The sequence below is a fragment of the Ambystoma mexicanum genome, chromosome 5q (genome assembly GCF_040938575.1).
Source record: "Ambystoma mexicanum isolate Mex_15411 chromosome 5q, UKY_AmexF1_1, whole genome shotgun sequence".
NCBI classification, from domain to species: Eukaryota; Metazoa; Chordata; class Amphibia; order Caudata; family Ambystomatidae; genus Ambystoma; species Ambystoma mexicanum.
Window position 1 is genome coordinate 394,019,988 of NC_090933.1, and position 20,066 is coordinate 394,040,053.

At 48.6% G+C, this 20,066-nt stretch overlaps 1 protein-coding gene across 1 annotated transcript in view; it reads right to left on the bottom strand.

Annotated features, from left to right (window-relative positions):
- Positions 1-20,066, bottom strand: part of ROCK1 (Rho associated coiled-coil containing protein kinase 1) — a 3,300,884-nt gene that overhangs the window by 2,005,257 nt on the left and 1,275,561 nt on the right. Inside the window, exon 10 of the mRNA XM_069620881.1 lies at positions 15,218-15,377. Within this exon, the coding sequence (XP_069476982.1) occupies positions 15,218-15,377 (160 nt within the window). The remainder of the gene's footprint in view (positions 1-15,217; positions 15,378-20,066) is intronic.

A 20,066-nucleotide genomic window follows, 5' to 3' on the forward strand; every position in this document is an offset into this window, starting at 1 on the left:
GATGGTTGGAGACATGCACGAAGATCAAAGCATAAGAACATTTGAGGAATGCACAACCCTGCTAAACCTCAGCAGTAAAGACAAATACAGGTACGACCAATTATATCACTGGTTAGACATTCCGAGAATCAAAGAAGCAGTGACAAGGGAATTAACCCTGTTCGAAAAATACATAATGACAAACACTGGCACAGAAAAATTTGTCTCAAACACCTATAAATTCATAAACACCTCTGAAGAAGTGAAATGGAACTACATCAAAAGATGGGAACAAACCCTAAACAGCACCATCTCTAAAGGGCACTGGGAATATATATGGAAAATGATCCCAAAACGGACAAATGCGATACAAACAAGACATGTGCATGAAAATCCTTCTGCAGTGGCACTATACGCCGGAAAGGCTCAATCAAATGTTCGGAACACCCCAAATAAATGCTGAAGGGGCTGTGGAGGAGAAGGGACTTGGAGACATATATGATGGGACTGCCCAAACATACAGCAATACTGGGAAGAAGTCAAGGCACACATGAAATCAATGTTCCCGTCAATGGGAACTATAGGAGAAGAGGTATGAATGTGCGGGATGTGGGACCCCCAGAACAAACAACTCACAAAGAGGTAAAAACTGAATTTCATGGGGTTATTGATAGGCACATGGCTCGAAATAGCCCATAAGTGGAAACAGAAATACCCGCCCAGGGCCATAGATTGGATAAGAAGAATATGGATGGGCACACATGGCAATGGAACGTATAACCTATAACTTACAAGGGGCCCACCAGAAATTCAGAGATGACTGGGGCAAAACCCCGGAATATCTCCAAAGTGACTATATGGAGCAATGGTGCCCACACAAGATAAGGATTTTGGACATGTTCAGTTAGTAAGGTATACAATATACCTCGGACAGGAAGACCGGAAGTTATGGACATTTCCGGGGGGAGGGGGGAGGAGCGGGACAAAGGGGAAGTTGGAAATGTTATAAGTAATATGTTGTAAAACCAATAAAAATATATTTAAAAAAACAAACAAAAAGGTCACTCACATCAAACATGCTCCGCAAAGCCAATATAGGAGGTGCTATTCCTACAAGAGACACGCTATAGGCAGGGGCAGGAATGTCCCCTTAAGGGACCAACAGTGGGGCAGACCTTTTGGGCTTCACACAAAACAAGCAAAAGAGGGCATAGGTATAGTCCTGTCGAAATCCATGCAACTGAGGGAGGTACAACGTAAGAGGGGTTTGGTGGCAGTCAAAGGTCAGATCGAGGGACGCCTACTCACCTTGGCATCCATGTATGTGCCTAACATGCACCAGTTGGCATTCCTGAGAAGTGTTTTCTTGGAACTGAAGGAGTGGGAGGAGGGCATGCTAATGGCGGGAGGGCGCTTCAACCTAATAGCAAACCTGACAGTGGATTGGTGGTTGGCAAAAGGGTATAAGACTAAGGAAAAAGGAAAGGAACACAAAGCTTTCACCCAACTGCTAGAAAACCACTTCTGGGTGGACGTATGGAGGTCCAGGTTCCCCCAGGCGGGAGGATACACCTTCTTTTCGCCTCCATACCGCACTTACCCCAAGATAGACCTCTTGTTGGTAGCTAACGAGCAAGAGGCCATGGTATTGTTGCTAAGGGTGGATACAGTGACCTGGACAGACCACAAAATGGTCACAACAGAATGGTGGCTGGAGGAGGGTAGGATGGGACACCCACGGGGGAGGTGTAACAGTGGCCCTCCAGGTGCCCTGTTTTTAGGGATTTCCTCCAGACGGAAATTACCCAGTACTTCACAACAAACCACACGGGGGAAACAAGTCTGAAATGGGTGTGGGAAGCGGCCTAGGCGACAATAACGGGCCTTCTTATAGAAGAGGGGCACGCAAAAGGAGGGAGAGGACGATGCTAGAGGGGAAAATACGGGTACACTATTGGCAAACGGAGTCAGGGAATGTAGGGGAGACAGAAGGGTTCCACCGATTAAGGGACGAGAATGGGGCGACACTTAGATCTGAGGACCACATCCCAGACCGCTTTGCACACTTCTATGAAGCTCTGTACTCTCAACCGGCCAGGGCTCAAGGAAAGGCGATTAAGGAATACTTGGGGAGGCTCCCCATCAGCTGCCTTACCACTGAGGGGAAAACGTCTTCAACTCCATAAAGGGGGGGGGGGGGCAGAAGACATGCCTCCGACCTTTTGGGAGGCGCTTATAACCGATTCCCAAGACAGGCAAAGATTAGACCAACTGCGCCTCATGCAGAACTATTTTGTTACTTAACGTGGACGCAAAGGTCTTTACAAGGATCCTGGCGTCCCGGCTGGAAGTACACCTCTCCGGCCTTATAGATCCTGACCAGGCAGGATTTATCGAAAACAGGCAAGGATCCGACAACCTCAGAAAGACCCTACACATCCTATATGACCCAAAAACGCAGAGAGAGGGGGCCTTGGTCCTCTCCCTTGACGTCGAAAAGGCATTTGATAGGGTGAATTGGCCGTTCATGGAAGGGGTACTGGTAGAGAGGGATGGGAGAGCAATGGTTGGGATGGATCAGAGCCCTGTATCAAGCTCCAAGAGCTAAAGTAGCAGTCAATGGGGACATGTCCAGGCCTATAGGGCTCCACGGGGGGACAAGACAGGGGTGTCCCATCCCTGTCTCCATTACTATATGCCCTGGTGATGGGGCCTGGGGTGTTAGATCTCTAGCAATAAGTGATATTGCAGGAGTCTCTATAGGGAGAAAGGAATATAAAGTGAGTCTCTTTGAGGACGATGCGCTGCTCTACCTCTCCAACCTGCGGTCATCAGTACCCACCATACTTAAGGGGCTAGAGGAATATGGGGAATTGTCAGGGTTCAGGGTCAACCTCTCCAAATCAGTGGCATTCCTGGTGGGGAAGTGTGAACAAGCAGACATAGACCTGGTAGGGGAATGGGGGTTCCAGATGCAGCAAAAAGGCTTCTTTTACCTGGGGATAGAAATCACTAGAAAAACAGGGGACTTAGTTGCAGTGAATTACTCCACCACCCCGATGGGAGGGGATAAAGAGAGACCTGCACCGTTGGAGTAGGATAGGCCCATCATTGATGGCGCAGCTGAAATGCATTAAAATGACAGTCCTCCCAAACTGCGGTTCGTATTCCAAATGCTCCCCACGGTAGTACCGGCCCACTTCCTGACCGCAAACCAGAAAGCCCTCTTGCGATTTTTATGGGCAGGAGCAAAACCTAGGGTGGCACATAAGGTGCTCATGTTGGCAAAAGACGGTGGGGTAGGATTCCCAGACCTGGGAGCTCACTATAATGCGGCCCAGCTGCGAGTTATGGTGGACCACCTGGACCCAGATACAAAGAAGCAGTGGGTGCATATGGATAATGCGGTCCTCAGCTCAGTAACATTGGGGGAGTGGATGTGGGTACCACAAAGGGAGATTCCTAGACGCGGACTGATGCACCCAGTACTGGAAGTGTTTGTCAATCTGGTGCGAGGGAAGCGCGACACGCTTGCTATCCACCTGGCCATCCCCCCTTAGCTGTATCTGGGCGCCACCAATACAAAATCACATCTCGGACCCCCTACGATTCCACAAGTGGTATGAAGCAGGCCATTCCAGGGCGGGGCAACTGTGGGGAGAGGGAGAATTCATGTTAACCAGACTGGAAGGCTTGTTACGAATGGGGGGGCTATCATTAAGGAACCTTCTGGGGGATTTGCGCCCAGAAGAGGGGAATCCAGGGGTGCAAGTCGTCACCCAAAGCCCATAGAAAAGAGACAGTTTACTTGTTTTGTTATTTGAATACGTCGGTTGCTCGAAGGCAAGAGACTTTCAAGGAAACCAGACTTGGCCATCGACGGTCCTGAGAGCTGCCATTAGAAATGTCGTCTCGTGGTGGTGAAGCCACAGACTGTACTGTGCTCCAAGATCCCATCTTGCCCCGTGCTCAAAATGTGGGGAAGCGAGACCCAAGCTGCTGCATCTGGACATATTATTTGGGAACATTTTTCTTTTCTTGTACAGTATCGCACACCCATTTTTGTATTTGCTGTGAGGTTTGGCAATAGGTTTCTTAGTATAGGCCCTTTTATTTTGACCATGCCACTAGGACTGCCTTATTTTTCATTTGATGGTCGACGCTTGCTCACATCTTAGGTTTAAGTTTAGGTGTTTTTCCACTCTGCAATCATTGTTCAATAAACACTCTTGAACTGTGATCAATTGTGTCCATCTTAGTTGTTGCCACCATGAGTTTCTCACAGCACATACTCCTCCAGCTCTCCTCCAGAGCATATCAAAAACAGCGCCCTCCACTTCACAAGCTGTTTGAGTTCCCGGGGAGGAAGTGCATCGCACACCGACAGCCGTCCCAGCTGTGGTCATCACCGAGGCAGAGCGTGTGCGGGTCCGAATTCAGGAAGGATCCCTCGCAGGAAGGGCACCCACTAAAGCCTGCTGGGGCTGACATGCGCTAGGGAGGAGCGAGGCAACCGAGGCCGGTTGAAATTAAAGTACCTACAAATTAAAAATAAAATATTGGGACCGAGATCCCAGGGGAAGATGCTAGACACGCTTGGAATTATGAGGGCAAGAAAATTACCTCGACCACAGCGTTGGTGAAGCAGGTCCGCTTCAGTCGACGTGGAAAAGAGGACTGGGGTGTGGCGCCGGAGGGCAGAGTCAAGGGAGCGCATGCTCCTGGGACCGACCCCCACGCGCAACAAAATTTAAAGGGGAAAGACATTTTTTTGGGTAAAAAAGGTTCAGTTCCCATCCCTAGCGAGGGGCACCCATACAGTATGGAGGAAGGGAACGGGACCTAGGAATATGTATATATATATATCGATGCTAACCATATTGTCTCATCCTATATGGCTACTGAAAATATATAGATATATCTCCAAAACTCACTATATATTACCAAGCCCTAGCTGTCGCTGTACCTAAATGAAGGAATAGGACCTGAGCAGATAAGAATAATGTATTCCTTATATAGCGCTACACACTCATAGGTCTCATAGTGCCGAAAATAACAGAAGACATTATTATGCCTCAAATGAACTCGGGTCCACAAACCTACCACATGTGATTGAGTAACCTCCACCTTGTCAGAGTTCATATATGGTTTGGGAGACTTCAGCTCTCGTAGGAGGGATGGAGGCGCTCACTTGTGAAGATACTTGTGTAAAAGCAGTGGCAAGTATGTCACTGATCACAAAGAGCCTGTCTCCATGCTGAAGTGGTAGATTACTGTTAGGCAGAATCCAGGGCAGTTCCCTTAGGGAGCACTACCCCAGATTAGGACTACAGGTGAGAGCAATAAATCCCCTTTGGTATCAGTCTGTACCACAAAGATTTAGTTGGTAGCTGTGGCTGAGCAGTCAGACTTATCTCAAGAGGGAGAATGAGCAGTATTCAAGGTTGACACAATAGGTAGTACAGTACTATGGAGCAAGGAAACACTGACCAAAGCTTTGTATTAAAAAGAGAATATATATTTATTTTATACACTTCTAAGTCAACACATAGATCACAGTTAATAAAGTAAGTTAAGTTTAGTCAAAAGAAAAGCATATACAACTCCCTATTCAATTGTAGACACGTTTGCGGTAGAGTGAAAACTGAGCAAAACGGCACAGTGAAAACCAACTACAAATGGCACTCCAACAATTCAACGAAAGGGAGGGAAAGCACAAGTTAAACCGAAATATCTTCAGACACCCCCTAGCAACACTTCCCTGAAGTTTTGTGAACAAGTAATGCACAGTAACACTTTAGCAGAAAGATAAGTGAATAAAAACTGAGCAAAATGGCACACCACAAGTTAAAACAGTAGGAAGGAAGAGGGGTTTAGAAGATTTAGGTGCATCAACACATTTCTTATTGAAAACTAATCTAGTGAGAGCAGATCTAACAAATCAGCCAGAGTCAATAGGACTGGGCCAGAGTCAGTGGTACAGGACTAAGATCCTAGGAGCAAAAGTGTTCTTGTAGCTGCAGTCAAGTCTTTAGTAGAAAAATATTGAAGAGGTAGATGCAAGGTGAAAGAATCTCCGCCGAGGCCATTACATGGATCAGATCCTTCCTTGATAGCAGAACCATGAGGGTCTTTTCGCCCACAGACGCGGCAGACCCTATACCCATTACTTGTGGTGTGCCTCAGGGTTCCTGTGTTTCCCCTACACTGTATAACATATTTACTAAGCCCCTTTTCGACGATCTGGATCATCTCGGTATCACCTACACCAAGGGCGTGGCTTGGAAGCCATGTGAGAGGACGCGCTCTTGGGAGAGCTCCCGGAGATCCTACATTCATCCTGTGCAATAGTGCATTGGCACTAACTCCCGCAGGCCAGAAACGAGAGTACCTGTCCATGAATATGAGCTGCACAACTATGGAAGAGCTGGAACCTCCACAAGCCCGGCAACGGTAGATAAATGCCATCGAAGTTCCTGGAGTCGCGGACCGGACGGAATGAAAATGGCGGCCACACCGGACAATGGAGGGGACACAAACGCGTTGAAAGGAACACCCTCGCGGTGATCGGCGGCGACGTGGGCGGTGCAGGCCGTGGAGATACAGATAAGCCTTTGGGAGAGCGTCAGCGCGTCTCTGTGGGCACCGATGACCTAACGCGGGCCTGGGAAACGGTCGGCGACGGTCGGCGGTCGGCACTAGGACCCGCCTGAGCTGACTGGTGCAACGGACTACGTGCTTTGGCCCTGACCTTTGGGGGACACTCGGATAGTGGCTGATCCTACGACGGGGTCGCGTGCACGGGCCCACGGCTTACAGCGGCTGTGGAATGGCGAATAAGGCCGTCAGACAGAGAGCAAAACAGCCCACATTGGACGAGTTTACCAAGACACCGACGGGCCCAGAGAGTGCTCGGACCAAAGAGAAGCCACCCATGGCCGCGGCTAGCCCAAATCAGGACGTGCTGGCTGCTCTCGCTGAACTGAAAGCGGACTTGAAAAGCGCTTGGGAGGCCAAGCTTGAAATGGTGGTGGCGGACCTGAAAACAGCGCTCGACCTCAAAGTCGGAGAAGTTCGGGAGGAGGTGAACCTACTTCGACAGGATGTGAAGGCCCTATCGGAGCGCACAGAGAGTCTGGAAAAGGAGGGCAGCGCCAACACGGCAGATTGTGCCTCACACAAGGCCGACCTGCATATTTTGGAACAGAAAGTACGCAACTTGGAGAACAGGGCCGAAGAAGCGGAGGGGCGCGCCCGAAGGAACAATATCCGTGTTGTGGGCATCCCGGAAGGATTAGAGGGTCATAATCCCACGGACTTCATTGAAAATATGTTGCTCCAAGAGATCACCGGGGGTGCGCTGTCGCAGGGTTTTGCGGTGGAGCGAGCACATAGAGCATTGGCTAGGAGGCCTCCACCGGGCGGTCCGCCCAGGCCGATGATAGCCAAAATCCTCAACTACCGTGACCGGGAAAGGATTTTAGAGCATTTTCGTAAAGGAGGAACCATCAAAAGGGGGGAGGCCACTATAACGGCCTACCCAGACTACACCATGATGGTGCAGAGGAGTCGGATGAACTTCGGGCCGGTCAAGAGAAGATTGAGAGAGGCAGGGAAGAAATATATGCTCCTCTACCCGGCCAAATTAAAGGTGATCCACAATAATAGATCCTTGTTTTTTGAGTCACCGGAGGAAGCCATGGGTTGGCTGGACATGCAGGGCAGCCCCCAGGAGTCGGAGGTCCGGGCGGATGAAGGTGGCAATGAGAGATAAGTGCTCTACGACGAGAGAGGGTGTTGTCGGAGACTATGGGACTTGACTATAGTTATTGCTATGGCCTGGGGAGGTCGGGCCTAGAACTGGATGTTAAATGCACTGTTTGCACTGTAATTGTTGTCGTACATGGGAGCCTTTCGGGGCTGGTCCATTCACCCCCGTTTAGTATTTCTTAGTTAAGTGGCCGCTAGGGCGACTTTACCCTACTGGGCTCTGTGTGTAACAGCCGGAACTAGATGTGGGGGGGCCTGAGTTCCCGGGATGGAGCTGGGCAACAGTTGGGGAGGGAGTTGGGGGGGAGGGGATGGGTAGGGGGAATGGGGGGGTGGGGGCAGTTGGGGTGTACATAGTGTTGGGAGGTTTGAATGGGATCGCGAGCCCTGAGGGAAGATTTTGGATGAGACTTCTGGATAGCATGAACGAGCAGGGATGGTCGGGGGGGAGAGTGCAAGATATCAGTACATCATGGGGGAGCTAAAATTGTTAACATGGAACGTCAGGGGCCTCAATAGCTATCTTAAACGGAACAAAGTTATGTTGTACTTGAGGCGACAAAAGATAGACGTCGCATTACTGCAAGAGACGCATTTGACCCGAGACAAATTAGAGCTGGTGAAGAAAAAGTGGGGTGGAACGGTGGTAGGATCCGCATACTCAGCTTATGCTAGAGGCGTGCTGATCTGGGTGGCGCTGCATGTCCCGTTTCAACTGCAGCAGGAACGTGTGGATACTGAGGGACGTCTGGCTATGGTGAGAGGGGTAGTCGAGAACAGAGAGATGTGTGTAGTGAACACGTATGCCCCGAACCAGGGCACGGCAGAGTACTTCCGGACCATGAGTACCAACTTGAGTTGGTGTGTGGGGAGTGCGGTGTTCTGGGGAGGGGATTTCAACTGTGTGTTGGACCCGGGGATGGACAGATCCGACGATAAGGTGATTAGGCCCGCCCCGGCAGCCCGGGTGCTGCGGACGCTGCTGCGGGACTTTGAGCTCGATGACGTGTGGAGGACCAAGCACCCCAATGAGAGACAGTACTCGCATTACTCGGCCCCGCAGCGGCTGCACACCAGGCTAGACTATATTTTTGCCACGTCGGACGTCTTGGGGGATGTGTCTAGTGCGGAATATAGAGCGAGGGTCCTCTCGGACCACTCGCCTATGGTGGTGGGATGGCAATATGGCCGCCCCAGAGCGCGGATCCCGACGTGGCGCCTGCGCGCAGAGGCGCTTAAAGACCAGGCTTTTAGGGAAGACATGCGGGAGGAAATAGTTAGCTATTTCGATACCAACACTGGCAGCGTTGACTCGGCGGGAACTCTGTGGGAGGCCTTTAAGGTTGTGGTACGAGGGGTGGCGATTGCTAAATCGAAAGGTTTGCAGAATGGGGCCCTGGTCGATTTACAGAAGGCGGAGAGAGAGCTGGAAAAGGTGCTGAAGAGCGAGCATATAGATAACGAACTGGTGCTTAAACTGCAGCAGCAGTGTACAGAACATTGGGGGAGGCTCTGTAATCTAAATTACAAAAAGTATATTGAAAGGCAACATGCGGGAGGAGATAAAACGGGTCGTCTTTTGGCATGGTTATATAAAAGAGAAATCCCGAGGCCCCCGATTAGGACAATAATTAGAGAGGATGGGGAGCAGATAAATACCCAGGAGGGTGTCAATGAGGAATTCGCAAATTACTATAAAGCATTGTATGGGGATCCGGGTGGCGGCGACCGGGAGGAAATGTTGGAGACCCTGCAAGATATCGGGCTGCCCAGGATAAGCACGGAGGAAAGAGAGGAACTAGATGCCCCAATAACACTAGGGGAGTTGGAGGCGGTCGTCCGGCAGCTACCCACTAGCAAGACCCCAGGAACGGACGGCCTGCCTAGTGAATTTTATAAAACTTTTGGAGCGGAAGTGCTCCCCCCGATGCTTGATATGCTTAATGAGGCGTTCGAGAAGGGGAGGTTGCCGGAATCGCTCAGGGAAGCGATTATTATACCGCTCCCTAAGCCAAATAAACCCGGGCATAGTTGTGGGTCGTACAGACCAATATCTATGCTGAATCAGGACAGCAAAATACTAACGGCTGTCCTGGCCAACAGACTGCGGAGAGTGATAGGCAAACTGGTACACCCGGACCAAACGGGATATGTCCCGGGGAGAAACATTGCCCAAAACCATAGACGACTCCACCGGGTGATTGAAATGGGATTTAACAGTGATGGGGAAATGGCGATAGTGTCGTTGGACGCTGTTAAAGCCTTCGACTCGGTTAATTGGAAGTGGCTGCTGGCGGCCTTGAGAGAATACGGACTGGGACCAGGATATATTAGATGGGCGGAGCTGCTGTACAGCGCTCCGCTGGCTAGAGTTCGGACGGGCATGATTATATCCGAGAGATGGCAGCTTAGTAGAGGCACTAGACAGGGGTGTCCCTGGTCCCCGATGTTGTATATCTTGGCCCTGGAGCCTCTGGCACTGTACTTGCGGCAGCAGTATGATATCGCGGGCATTAAGGTGGGGGGAGAAAACCATCTGATATCCCTGTATGCGGATGACTTGTTACTGTACTTGAGTCATCCGGAGGAGAATTTACAATATATCCTGGACGTGATGGGGAGATATGCGAGGTTGTCGGGCATAGCGGTCAACCCCCAGAAATCGTACATTTTCCCGTTGGGCTGCTATAGGGGTGTTCCCGCGGAGCGGCTGCCGGTGCTCCAGGTGCCCTGGTCAGTCAATACATTCCGTTACCTGGGAATAGATATCTACCACACGGTGGAGGAAGAATACAAGCGCAACACAGAGATGGCTGTTGAGAAGATACGCGCATGTATGAGCTTTTGGCAGAAGTTGCCCTTAGCGATGATGGGGCGTGGGGCGATGATCAAGATGGTAGTTCTGCCTAGGCTGCTACATTACTTTAGCAACATCCCATACATGATCCCTAAGGGTTTTTTCACTAAAATAAATGGGGTTTGCAGAGAGTTTCTGTGGCATGGTACTCGTAACAGAGTAGCGCTCTGGAAGTTACAGAACTTTCATGAAAAGGGGGGAGTCAAACTCCCAAACTTTGAGGCGTATTACATAGCGAGCCAACTACAGTTTGTGTCTAAATGGCTGTCCGACGAAGAGACCCCAGAACTCAGACTATTCGGGCAAGATTGTGCCCCATTTTTCTTAAAGGAGGTCATTTGGTTGCCCGAGGCTGTCACGAGAGGGTACCCGGCGATGGTGAAGCTGGGGTGGAAGGTGTGGAGACGGGCATGTACAATGATGGGTGACCCACTTCCGTGTTCTCCGCAAATTCCACTGGTTGCCCTGGCGGGGGTGGATGGACAGCTGAGGGAGATTATTAGGACCTACTGGGAATCGGTGGGGTTGGTGACATTGGGCGATGTGTGGCAGGAAGGTGCTATTAAGGGGTTTGTGGAACTTAGCGAGGAGATTGGATTGCACGAAGGCCAATATGTTACATACCACAGATTGGGGAAGAAAATACGGGAACTGTGGCCTGAGAATATCATGGCAGACGAATCGGAGGTTACGATGGCGGGGATATATGATACAACGGAAGGGGGACATGAAATTTCTAGGCTGTATGAGATGGTGATGTCGAAAGTTGGGAAGGAACTGGCATGCCTACGATTGGAATGGGAGAGTGAGGTGGGGATCGAAATGGGAGATGGGATGTGGGAACGGGCTTTGGGGTACCACAGGAAAGTGTCTCGAAATGCCAGACTGCAGCAAATACAACTGTACGTCACGCACAGAGCGTACATGACCCCTCTGAGGATATCCAAATTTCGGAATGTAGGCAGACAGGCGTGCCCCAAATGCGACGAAGAAAATGCGGACATGACGCATATGTTTTGGGCGTGCCCAGTGATTGAGGGGTTCTGGAGGGAGGCGGCGCGCAAGCTGAGAGAGAGAGGGGTCACCTTTGCCATAGACACCGCCTGGGCATGCCTTCTGGGTGGGTTTCCCAGACCTCGGCAGCAGAAACATGTAAGCAAACTGAAAGACTTAGCGTATGTGCTGGCCAAACGACGAATAGCCATGGCCTGGAAAAAATGTAGCAAGCCACGGGTTGAGGTGTGGTGGAATGACCTACAGAAATGGGCGGAGGCTGAGACAGCGGTGTGGCAAGAGGCGAGTTGTATGTCTTGGGAGGAGGAACTGGGCTCTTTGATGGCATGGAAGACATTGATATCCTGCATATTCGGGACAGGGATGTTGGGAGATCCAGATGATGACGATGCTCGCTCATGTGCAACAGAAGCGGAACAAGACATGGAAAATGGCTCGCGAGGGGGGAGGGATCAGGGGAGTAGTGCGCACTAATGGTTAAATGTTTATTGAAATATTGTTTATTGCACTGCTGTTTGGTTTGTATCGTTGTTTGTGTTGAAAAATCAATAAAAATCTATTTAAAAAAAAAAAAAATCACCTACACCAATTATGCAGATGATACCCAGATCCTCCTTCCGCTTTCTGGAGATTATGGAAAGGATTTGGCCTTGGTGAATAGGGTTTACATCATCATCCAGGCATGGATGGCCACTCACGGTCTATGCCTGAATGATGATAAAACGGAACTCATCACACTGGGCACTACAGCCAGTCTAAAGAAATTGAGCCCAGCCTACTCTTCATTCATAATCGATGGCAATACCATCAGAGTGGGACACAAAGTCAAAACACTGGGCTTCTACCTGGACTCCTATTTCACCTTTAGCAGACAGGTGAACTCACTAGCCTCTTCCACTGCCTATACGTGTAAATTGATCCGGACAGCCAAACCTTTTCTAGCTGACGCTAGTTGCCTGACCCTGGCCAGAGCCCTCATACTCTCCCGTTTAGACTACTGTAACGCCCTTTATCTTGGGTCCTCCAAGGCCGTTACTAGCAAGCTACAAACCCTCCAGAACAACGCACTCAGAGCGGCCTTGGGCATCTCAAGAAGAGACCACATTACAGTATATAGCCAGCAACACAACTGGACCCGCATCATAGACAAAATCTCCCTAAAAACTGCCTCACTTACCCATAAGTCCCTTAACAATGCGGCCCCCACTTATATGATCAACAGATTTCACAGACTAACATCCTTGAGACCGACAAGGACAGCATACAGAGACTGCCTCGCTGTCCCTTCTTACAAACGATCAACTATAGGTGGTAATAGCTTCCCTGTGAAAGCAGCCAAACTCTGGAACTCCCTACCACCCACTCTCAGAATGGACCTACCCTACCAAAACTTCCGCTCTAAGCTGATGGCTTGGTTGAAGACAGCCATTGTCTAAACACATTGAGATAGACTCCCGTGCCTCCCACTTATCACTTGGTCACACTGGATACACAACTGTTAATTGTACATATGTATATACTTCCTGTTTTTTTGTTATTATTACTGTGTTCATACTTGTACATATTTTATTGTCTGTAACCAAGTTTCGCAAATTCTTGTATCTGCTGCGCCTTGTTACCCTAGGGTATTTCGGCGCATAATAAATAATAAACAAACAAATAATAAACAAACAAACAATGTTAAGAGAGAGGGCGGCCGACCCTACAAGTAGTTAAAGGATGTAAAACACCTTTAGGGCTACCACGGAGAAAGGGCGGCCTGGCGGAACAATGTACCTTAACCGTAAGGAAGTGGCTCCTGCGGTGGCAGTTGTTCCTGGTAGTTCCTGCAGGTTGAGGGATCCAAAAGAGGAAGAGAGGCTCTCGTCATGGAGGAAGGTTAGAGTCGCTGCACTACCCAGGGATGAAACCAGCCGTGGTGCTGCCAAACAAAGTTTAAAAGGTACGCTCCTTTTAATCGCGGTCTGGGTCGATAGCTGCCTGGCTATCCGGTCTCCAAGTGCTGGGCACTGTCTATTCGACCAAGGCAGGTCCAAGGATGCGATAGGTGAACTGGTGAACCCCACCAGCTCAAGGGAAGGAGGCTCTTTTGCTGAAGATCTCCTTTTGTCGTGTGGAAGAAAAGTGGTGAGACGATCCGGCAGGGCTTCACCAGTGGTGTAGATGCTGAAGATGTCTCTGGCTTCTCTCCCCTTCGGTTCCGTAGTTCCAGTGGCGACGTCTTGCTCTTCCAGTCCTCAGGACCCTGCTTTTATGCAGAAAGAGACCCATTCATACAGCCTAGCTGTCACTCACACAGTGGAGTGGTCATCTTGGCGAGAGACCCTCCAGCCTATCAGGTTAGAGTGCAAGCTGAATTGCGGTGGCAACTCTGTCCGGGGGTTCTACTCCCCCTCCCAACCAACAGACCCACCCCAGATTCGGTGGCGCCGAAAGGAGGGCTTCGTGGCAGAAGCCCACCAAAAGGACGAACAAAAGGATCCCCGACCTGGGTTAGGAGTTTAGAGAAAGACACGAGAAAGAAGTTATATAAAAGTTCTGGCAATTAAAACCTACCGGAGTAAAGTTAATACAAGAATAAACCGGCGGTATGTTCGAGGCTGTCAGAAAATGTGGTAGCCTCGAACAATGGGAAAACAGACTACATACCCTGGGACAGTAGTCAGTCCCAGATATGGAGTCTATGTTTGGGGGTCACTACGACACCCCTGTGTCACTGCACGGAGGGTGCTGTGTAACACGTGCATAAAGATGGTTCCTATGGGTGAGAGAAAAGATCCCATAGGCATTGGACACAAAAATAGCCTATAACACGCATAGCAAAAATGCCTAAGAGTGGGAAAGAGAGTCTCACTCTTAGTAGGTAAAAAGAAACAAACCCTTCAAATCCAGCAAAGCTGCTGGGTGACTCTATAGGTAAGGGAAATTAGCCATGAAATGAGAATTCTCCCTAACAATTAATTAAGGGCAACAATCTGATAACATGTTTGACTAATTTTTTAAGCACTGAAATACAGCTCCCACCCATGATCTCAGTGCCTGCACGGCACATAACAATGGCCACTGTAAATTAACTAAAATAAAGTGCAGTTAAAAGGTGGAAAGGGAGGGTTAAGGACTGAAAATTGAGAATTGGACCTGTAGAAAAATAATATAAACAATCTAAGTCGATTTACAGGAAACAGAAATGTAGCATTCTTACTGCAGGAGGCAGGATTTCCGCGCCTTTAATTTCATTCATGGATACCATTTTATCTGGGTTACAAAAGCTTTGTAAGTGGTTTCTGAAAAAAATTGCAACCTGGTGTAATGGCACACAATAGACCCATGACCCCTGAGATCTTCCTAACTTGCAGCCAACTATAATGTTTTTTGAAAACACACTTAAACGGCAATAAAAACAAAAAACATTGTTGAAAAATGCAATTGTTTACTGTACAAATTACTTCACTGGAATTTTGACTGGTACACAGCAGAAAATCAAATTTAAAAGCACATGAAAAGTTCCAAGTATGCACTAAAACATAATGCAGGTTTATAATCTTGCTGTTTGCAGCACACTAGCAAATACGAAGCATACTATTTCCATAAACTTACTGCCTATTGCTGTAGTACGTAAATCCTACAAATGGTAGCTGATTACCAACAAAAGCTTTTGGTATAGGAAATGTTTCTTCTTCGCCTTTGTCCTCCTCCAAGTCATCAAAGTTGCTGGTATCAACATCACTGCTTAGATCAGGAACAACAGGGGCAACAGCTAAAAACAAAAAACAAACGGTGTGTTGCATAAGTCTACTTTTTCAGGTTTCATGTCTCCACAAATGACTTGTAATTACATTTTGTGCTAAAGGAAAACTTAAAAAGCTGTTTAATTCATGGTTTTACATAGCTGGAAGCCAGCCAATATGGCATCATGGCACTATACAGAAGATCTGGTGCAAAGTACTGTGACAAGGTCAATACCCTGGCCTCCTCAAGAGTGGAGAGGGGGCATACCAGCAAGCAATCCAGACTCAATCCTTGTCCCTCACCCCTATATGCCAGGTTCTGTGTGCGCAAATACTTTTTTTTTTTTTATAAACCTCTTTATTGTTTTACAACAATTAACCAAAACAACAACAAACGAAACAATCACTTTGGCACTACTTCGTGGATTTCGTCTCTCCTCATCATTCGTCGTGGTGCGATTCTGTGGCTTGCTGCCCTGGTCGATGGCCTTCCATCCTATCCAATCCAATATTAGGTCCATATCCCACTCATTTCTCTGTGTCAGGGTTGCCTACACTTTAGCAGGTTTCCGTTTAAAGCTCCTCCACCGCTACGGTGCTGTCAGTACTGCTCTCGTCTCTGTCCAAATAAGCACTTGTACCAGACAGTTCCATTCCAGGATCCTATGCCCGCTCTCTCCATCTGCCTCTGCACCGCCCTAGTCCACACTGCTGTCTCCGCCACTGACCATTTCTTCAGATCTATCTACCACGAGCCCACGCTTGGCCCTGAGCTGGAGTTCCACACCATTGCTATGCGTCTTTGCAAAAATGCACACCAGATCCTTCATTTTAGCCAGATGTGTCCTGTGCCTGTCTCCCCTAGGGAAGAGGCCCAATAAGTATGACTCTGGTGACCATGCTTGCATGGGAATGCTGCCCTTGACCACCCTTGCCTTGATCGCCTCCCAAAATATCTTTATCACCGGGCAGGTCCAGAACATGCGCAGCATGTCGGCTAGCTTCTCAGCGCAACGTGGGCAGCCCCGGGGCTCCCCAATCTTCATCGTAGTCATCCTCCTGGGTGTGATATATGCTCTGCGCATGAGGTATAGCTGTGCCTGCCTGACTCTTGCATTCCTGGACACTTTCTTTGGGTATCGCAAGACTCCAGACCATTCCTGGTCGCTGAATGGCCTCTGGAGCTCCCTTTCCCATCGGTCTCTTGTTCGTAGCTCCCGTTCATTATTAGATTTCAGCAATTGTTCGTACAGTCTAGAGACCGTGTGGCCCTCTTCTGATACATCGTACCACGAGCACAGCCTCCCCTCCCAGTCTTCCTCGTCCGACAATTCTGGCCATCGTGTCACGATTGCCTGGACCATGCAGTGGTGCAGAATGAACTGGCCACCATGTATATCGTGCTCCTCCATCAAGTTTCGGAATTCCATCCATTGACCTTCCTTTCTCAGATTCCCCTATCTGAGCTATGCCTTTGGCTTCCCACTGGGATCGGTATAATGCGAGGGTCCCTGCTTCTACGCCCAAGAACCCAGCGAGGAGGATCTGTGCAGAGCAGGGGTCCAGCTCCCCCTGGAATTTCCATGCTTTGTTCCACAAGGTCAGGCTCAGTTTAACCTTATTAGGTAGGTTTCCTGTCCGGGGCTTGTCGATCCATAACAATTCCCTCAGATAATATGGCTTCAACGCTGATTGGAAGAGTAGCAAGTCTATTGATGTTTCATCTCCTAGCCACCCAACCACAAATTGCAGATACCCGCTGCTTCATAGTTCCTTTGCAAAGTGTTTAGGGCAATCCTGTTTCTCCTCCCCCACCCGGAATCCCTGTGCCAATGTGTTCAATTGTGTGAAGAAAGCTTAAGGTATAGCGTGAGGGATGTTTGTGAAGTAGTATAGCATTTGTGGCAATACCATCATATTCAGCAGGGCCGCCCTCCCCATCATCCCCAGCTGAAGCGTCATACAGAAGGTCATTGCCTTCTGTGCCTTATCGAGGGCTACCAGTGTGTTGGATTTGTGCGTGTCCTTGGTATAGTGGTGCACCTCTATCCCGAGATAACAAAGATTTTGGTGACTATGTAAGTCCCAGGATAGGCAACTGGCTTAGGGGGACCCATCTCAGATCAGCCAGGGGGAATAGAGAGGATTTATCCTTATTGATGGCTATTCCTGAAAGTCTGGTGTATGCATCTATTACTTCCAGTAAGCATGGTAGAAGGCCCTGCGGGTTCTCCACGAAGAGGAGCATATCATCTGCGTATAACGATGCTTGGTGTGTAATCCCATCTACACCTATACCAGTGTCCCCGTATTCTGCCCTGAGGAAGACCGGCAGCGGCTCCAGGGCCAGTATATGCAACATTGGTGACAACGGGCATCCCTGCTTCGTGCCTCTACAAATCCTCCAATCCCCCCACCCCCCCCGAGATATGTCTTCCAATCTTGACCCTCGCTCTGGGGTTTTCATATAGCAGCCCCACCCAGCGAAGGAACCCTCCCCCATCCCAAAATGGGCAAGGGCAAGGACTTTTTACAGCCACTCCCAGTTCACGGAATCAAAAGATTTAACCGCGTCTAGTGACGCTATAGCGCATTCGCCCCGTCTACTGTTCGTCTGGTCTACCACATGGGGGAGTCTCCGCAGGTTTCACGTTGTGTTCCTTCCTGGGACATATCCCGTTTGGTTAGTGTGGATTACCGTGGGTATCACCCTTTTCAGTCGGTTGGCCAGCACTGTCGTGAGAATTTTGGAATCCTGGTTAACGAGGGAAATGGGAGGCACACTCTAGGGTGACTTCCCCATTTTGAGGATGGGTATAATTACCGATTCCGACATACTGTCAGGCAACTACTCTCTCTCAAACGCCTCTTGATACGTTTCCAGCAGTCTCGGTGCTAAGGTGCTGTACTTGTCGTCGGATCTGTCCAGGGTACAGTTAAAATCACCTGCCCAGATAAATGTCGCCTCTCTGTATTGGGCTAGCCTGGGTGCAAGTTTCTTGAAGACCTCTGTTACATCATGATTTGGAGCGTACGTGTTTTATCAAGCATATTTTCTTGTTCTTCAGCATTATGTGTACTAACACGAATCTGCCTTCTGGGTCTCTATCTTGCTTTATCAATTATAATGGGACCACTGCGGCAACCCATATCAGGACTCCCCTAGCATAATTGGAGTATGTCGCACTGTGCATTTGACCTCCTCATTTCTTAGCCACAATAGTTTGCTTCTAGGGCATTAAATGAGTCTCCTGTAGCAAAGCTATTTGGACCTTCATCCTGTTCAGCCACGCATATACTCGGAGTCTCAGTGGCAGAACCTGGTCCATTTACTTTTATATTGGGCCCAGACAGCCTTGCTCCTTGCGCCCTGTATGATTTCCAGATTAAGAAGAGAAATAAATGGGTGGACCCTCTTTTTTCCAAGGGGGCTTGACTCAAGAGGGTGAGAGGTACAGTAAGAGAGAAAGTGAGTCAAAGCTACCCTAACCAAAGGCGTGACATGGGGTCACCAAGTTTTCAGTGGAGCTAGATAACTGCTAGCTCAATAGACAAAAAAAAACCTAAGGATGCAGGAATGGCAAAAAGGTTTTTTTTTATTTTTTTTATTTTACACTAACAGAGAACAAAACAATTTTACAAACTGCGCCTTGGTGCTGAAGATATGCATTATTAAGCACATTTTGATCTGCATTTTGTGAGTTAGTAGGCATTGGTTGTGGTAGTCCACCAAGGCGCATACTTACCTGTACATGGTAGGTCCTCACGTTTGCAGTTTTAAGAATCATTCCCCAGACACCACTCTCTGAACTAACCCAGTCCCCTATTATTTGTAGGTGGACTCTTTCCCTTAACATCGACCCGACTTGAACCAACTGTCCTGAAGACCGTTTGGTACTTTTACAGCAGCGCTGTCCCATTTTCTACAGCCACTGCTTTCAGCCATCTATACCGAACCAGAAACACAAAATTGTGTGTCGACAATGTTAAATGTATTGCCATTTAAAACAATACATGAAATATACACGGTTTGTCGCTCTGCCTACTAACTCACAAAATGCAGATCAAAATGTGCTTAATAATGCATATCTTCAGCGTCAAGGCGCAGTTTGTAAATTTGTTTTGTTCTCCGTTAGTGTAAAATAAAAAATAAAACCCCTTTTTGCCATTACTGCATCCTTAGGTGTTTTTTTGTCTAATGAGCTAGCAGTTATCTAGCTCCACTGCAAACCTGGTGACCCCCATGTCACGCCTTTGGTTAGGGTAGCTTTGACTCACTTTCTCTCTTACTGATTTCCAGATTAGCCTGTGTTAGGGAGAAATCTTATTTATGGTGAATTTCCCTTACCTAGTGAATCCCTCAGCAGCTTTGCTGGATTTCTGGGGTTTATTTGTTCCACCTGGTAAGAGTGAGAGCCTTTTTCCCACTCTTACAGTGTATTTTTGTGTGTGTTGTACTTTTTGTGCTCATGGGCTATGGAGTGTCACCAAATCCCTAGGCATCATCTTTTTACTTGTGTGTAACACAGCACCTTTAATGCAGTGACACAGGGATGTCTTTTCGACTTCCCTTGTGAACTCCATTTCTGGGGATGACTACTGTCCCCCAGAAACATGTAAAGTTGCCATTAACTTTATATAGTCACTTTTTAACCACAGACCCAGTACACCCCATCTTACATGGAGTATTGGAAAGGGTTAACTCTTACCCCTTTTTG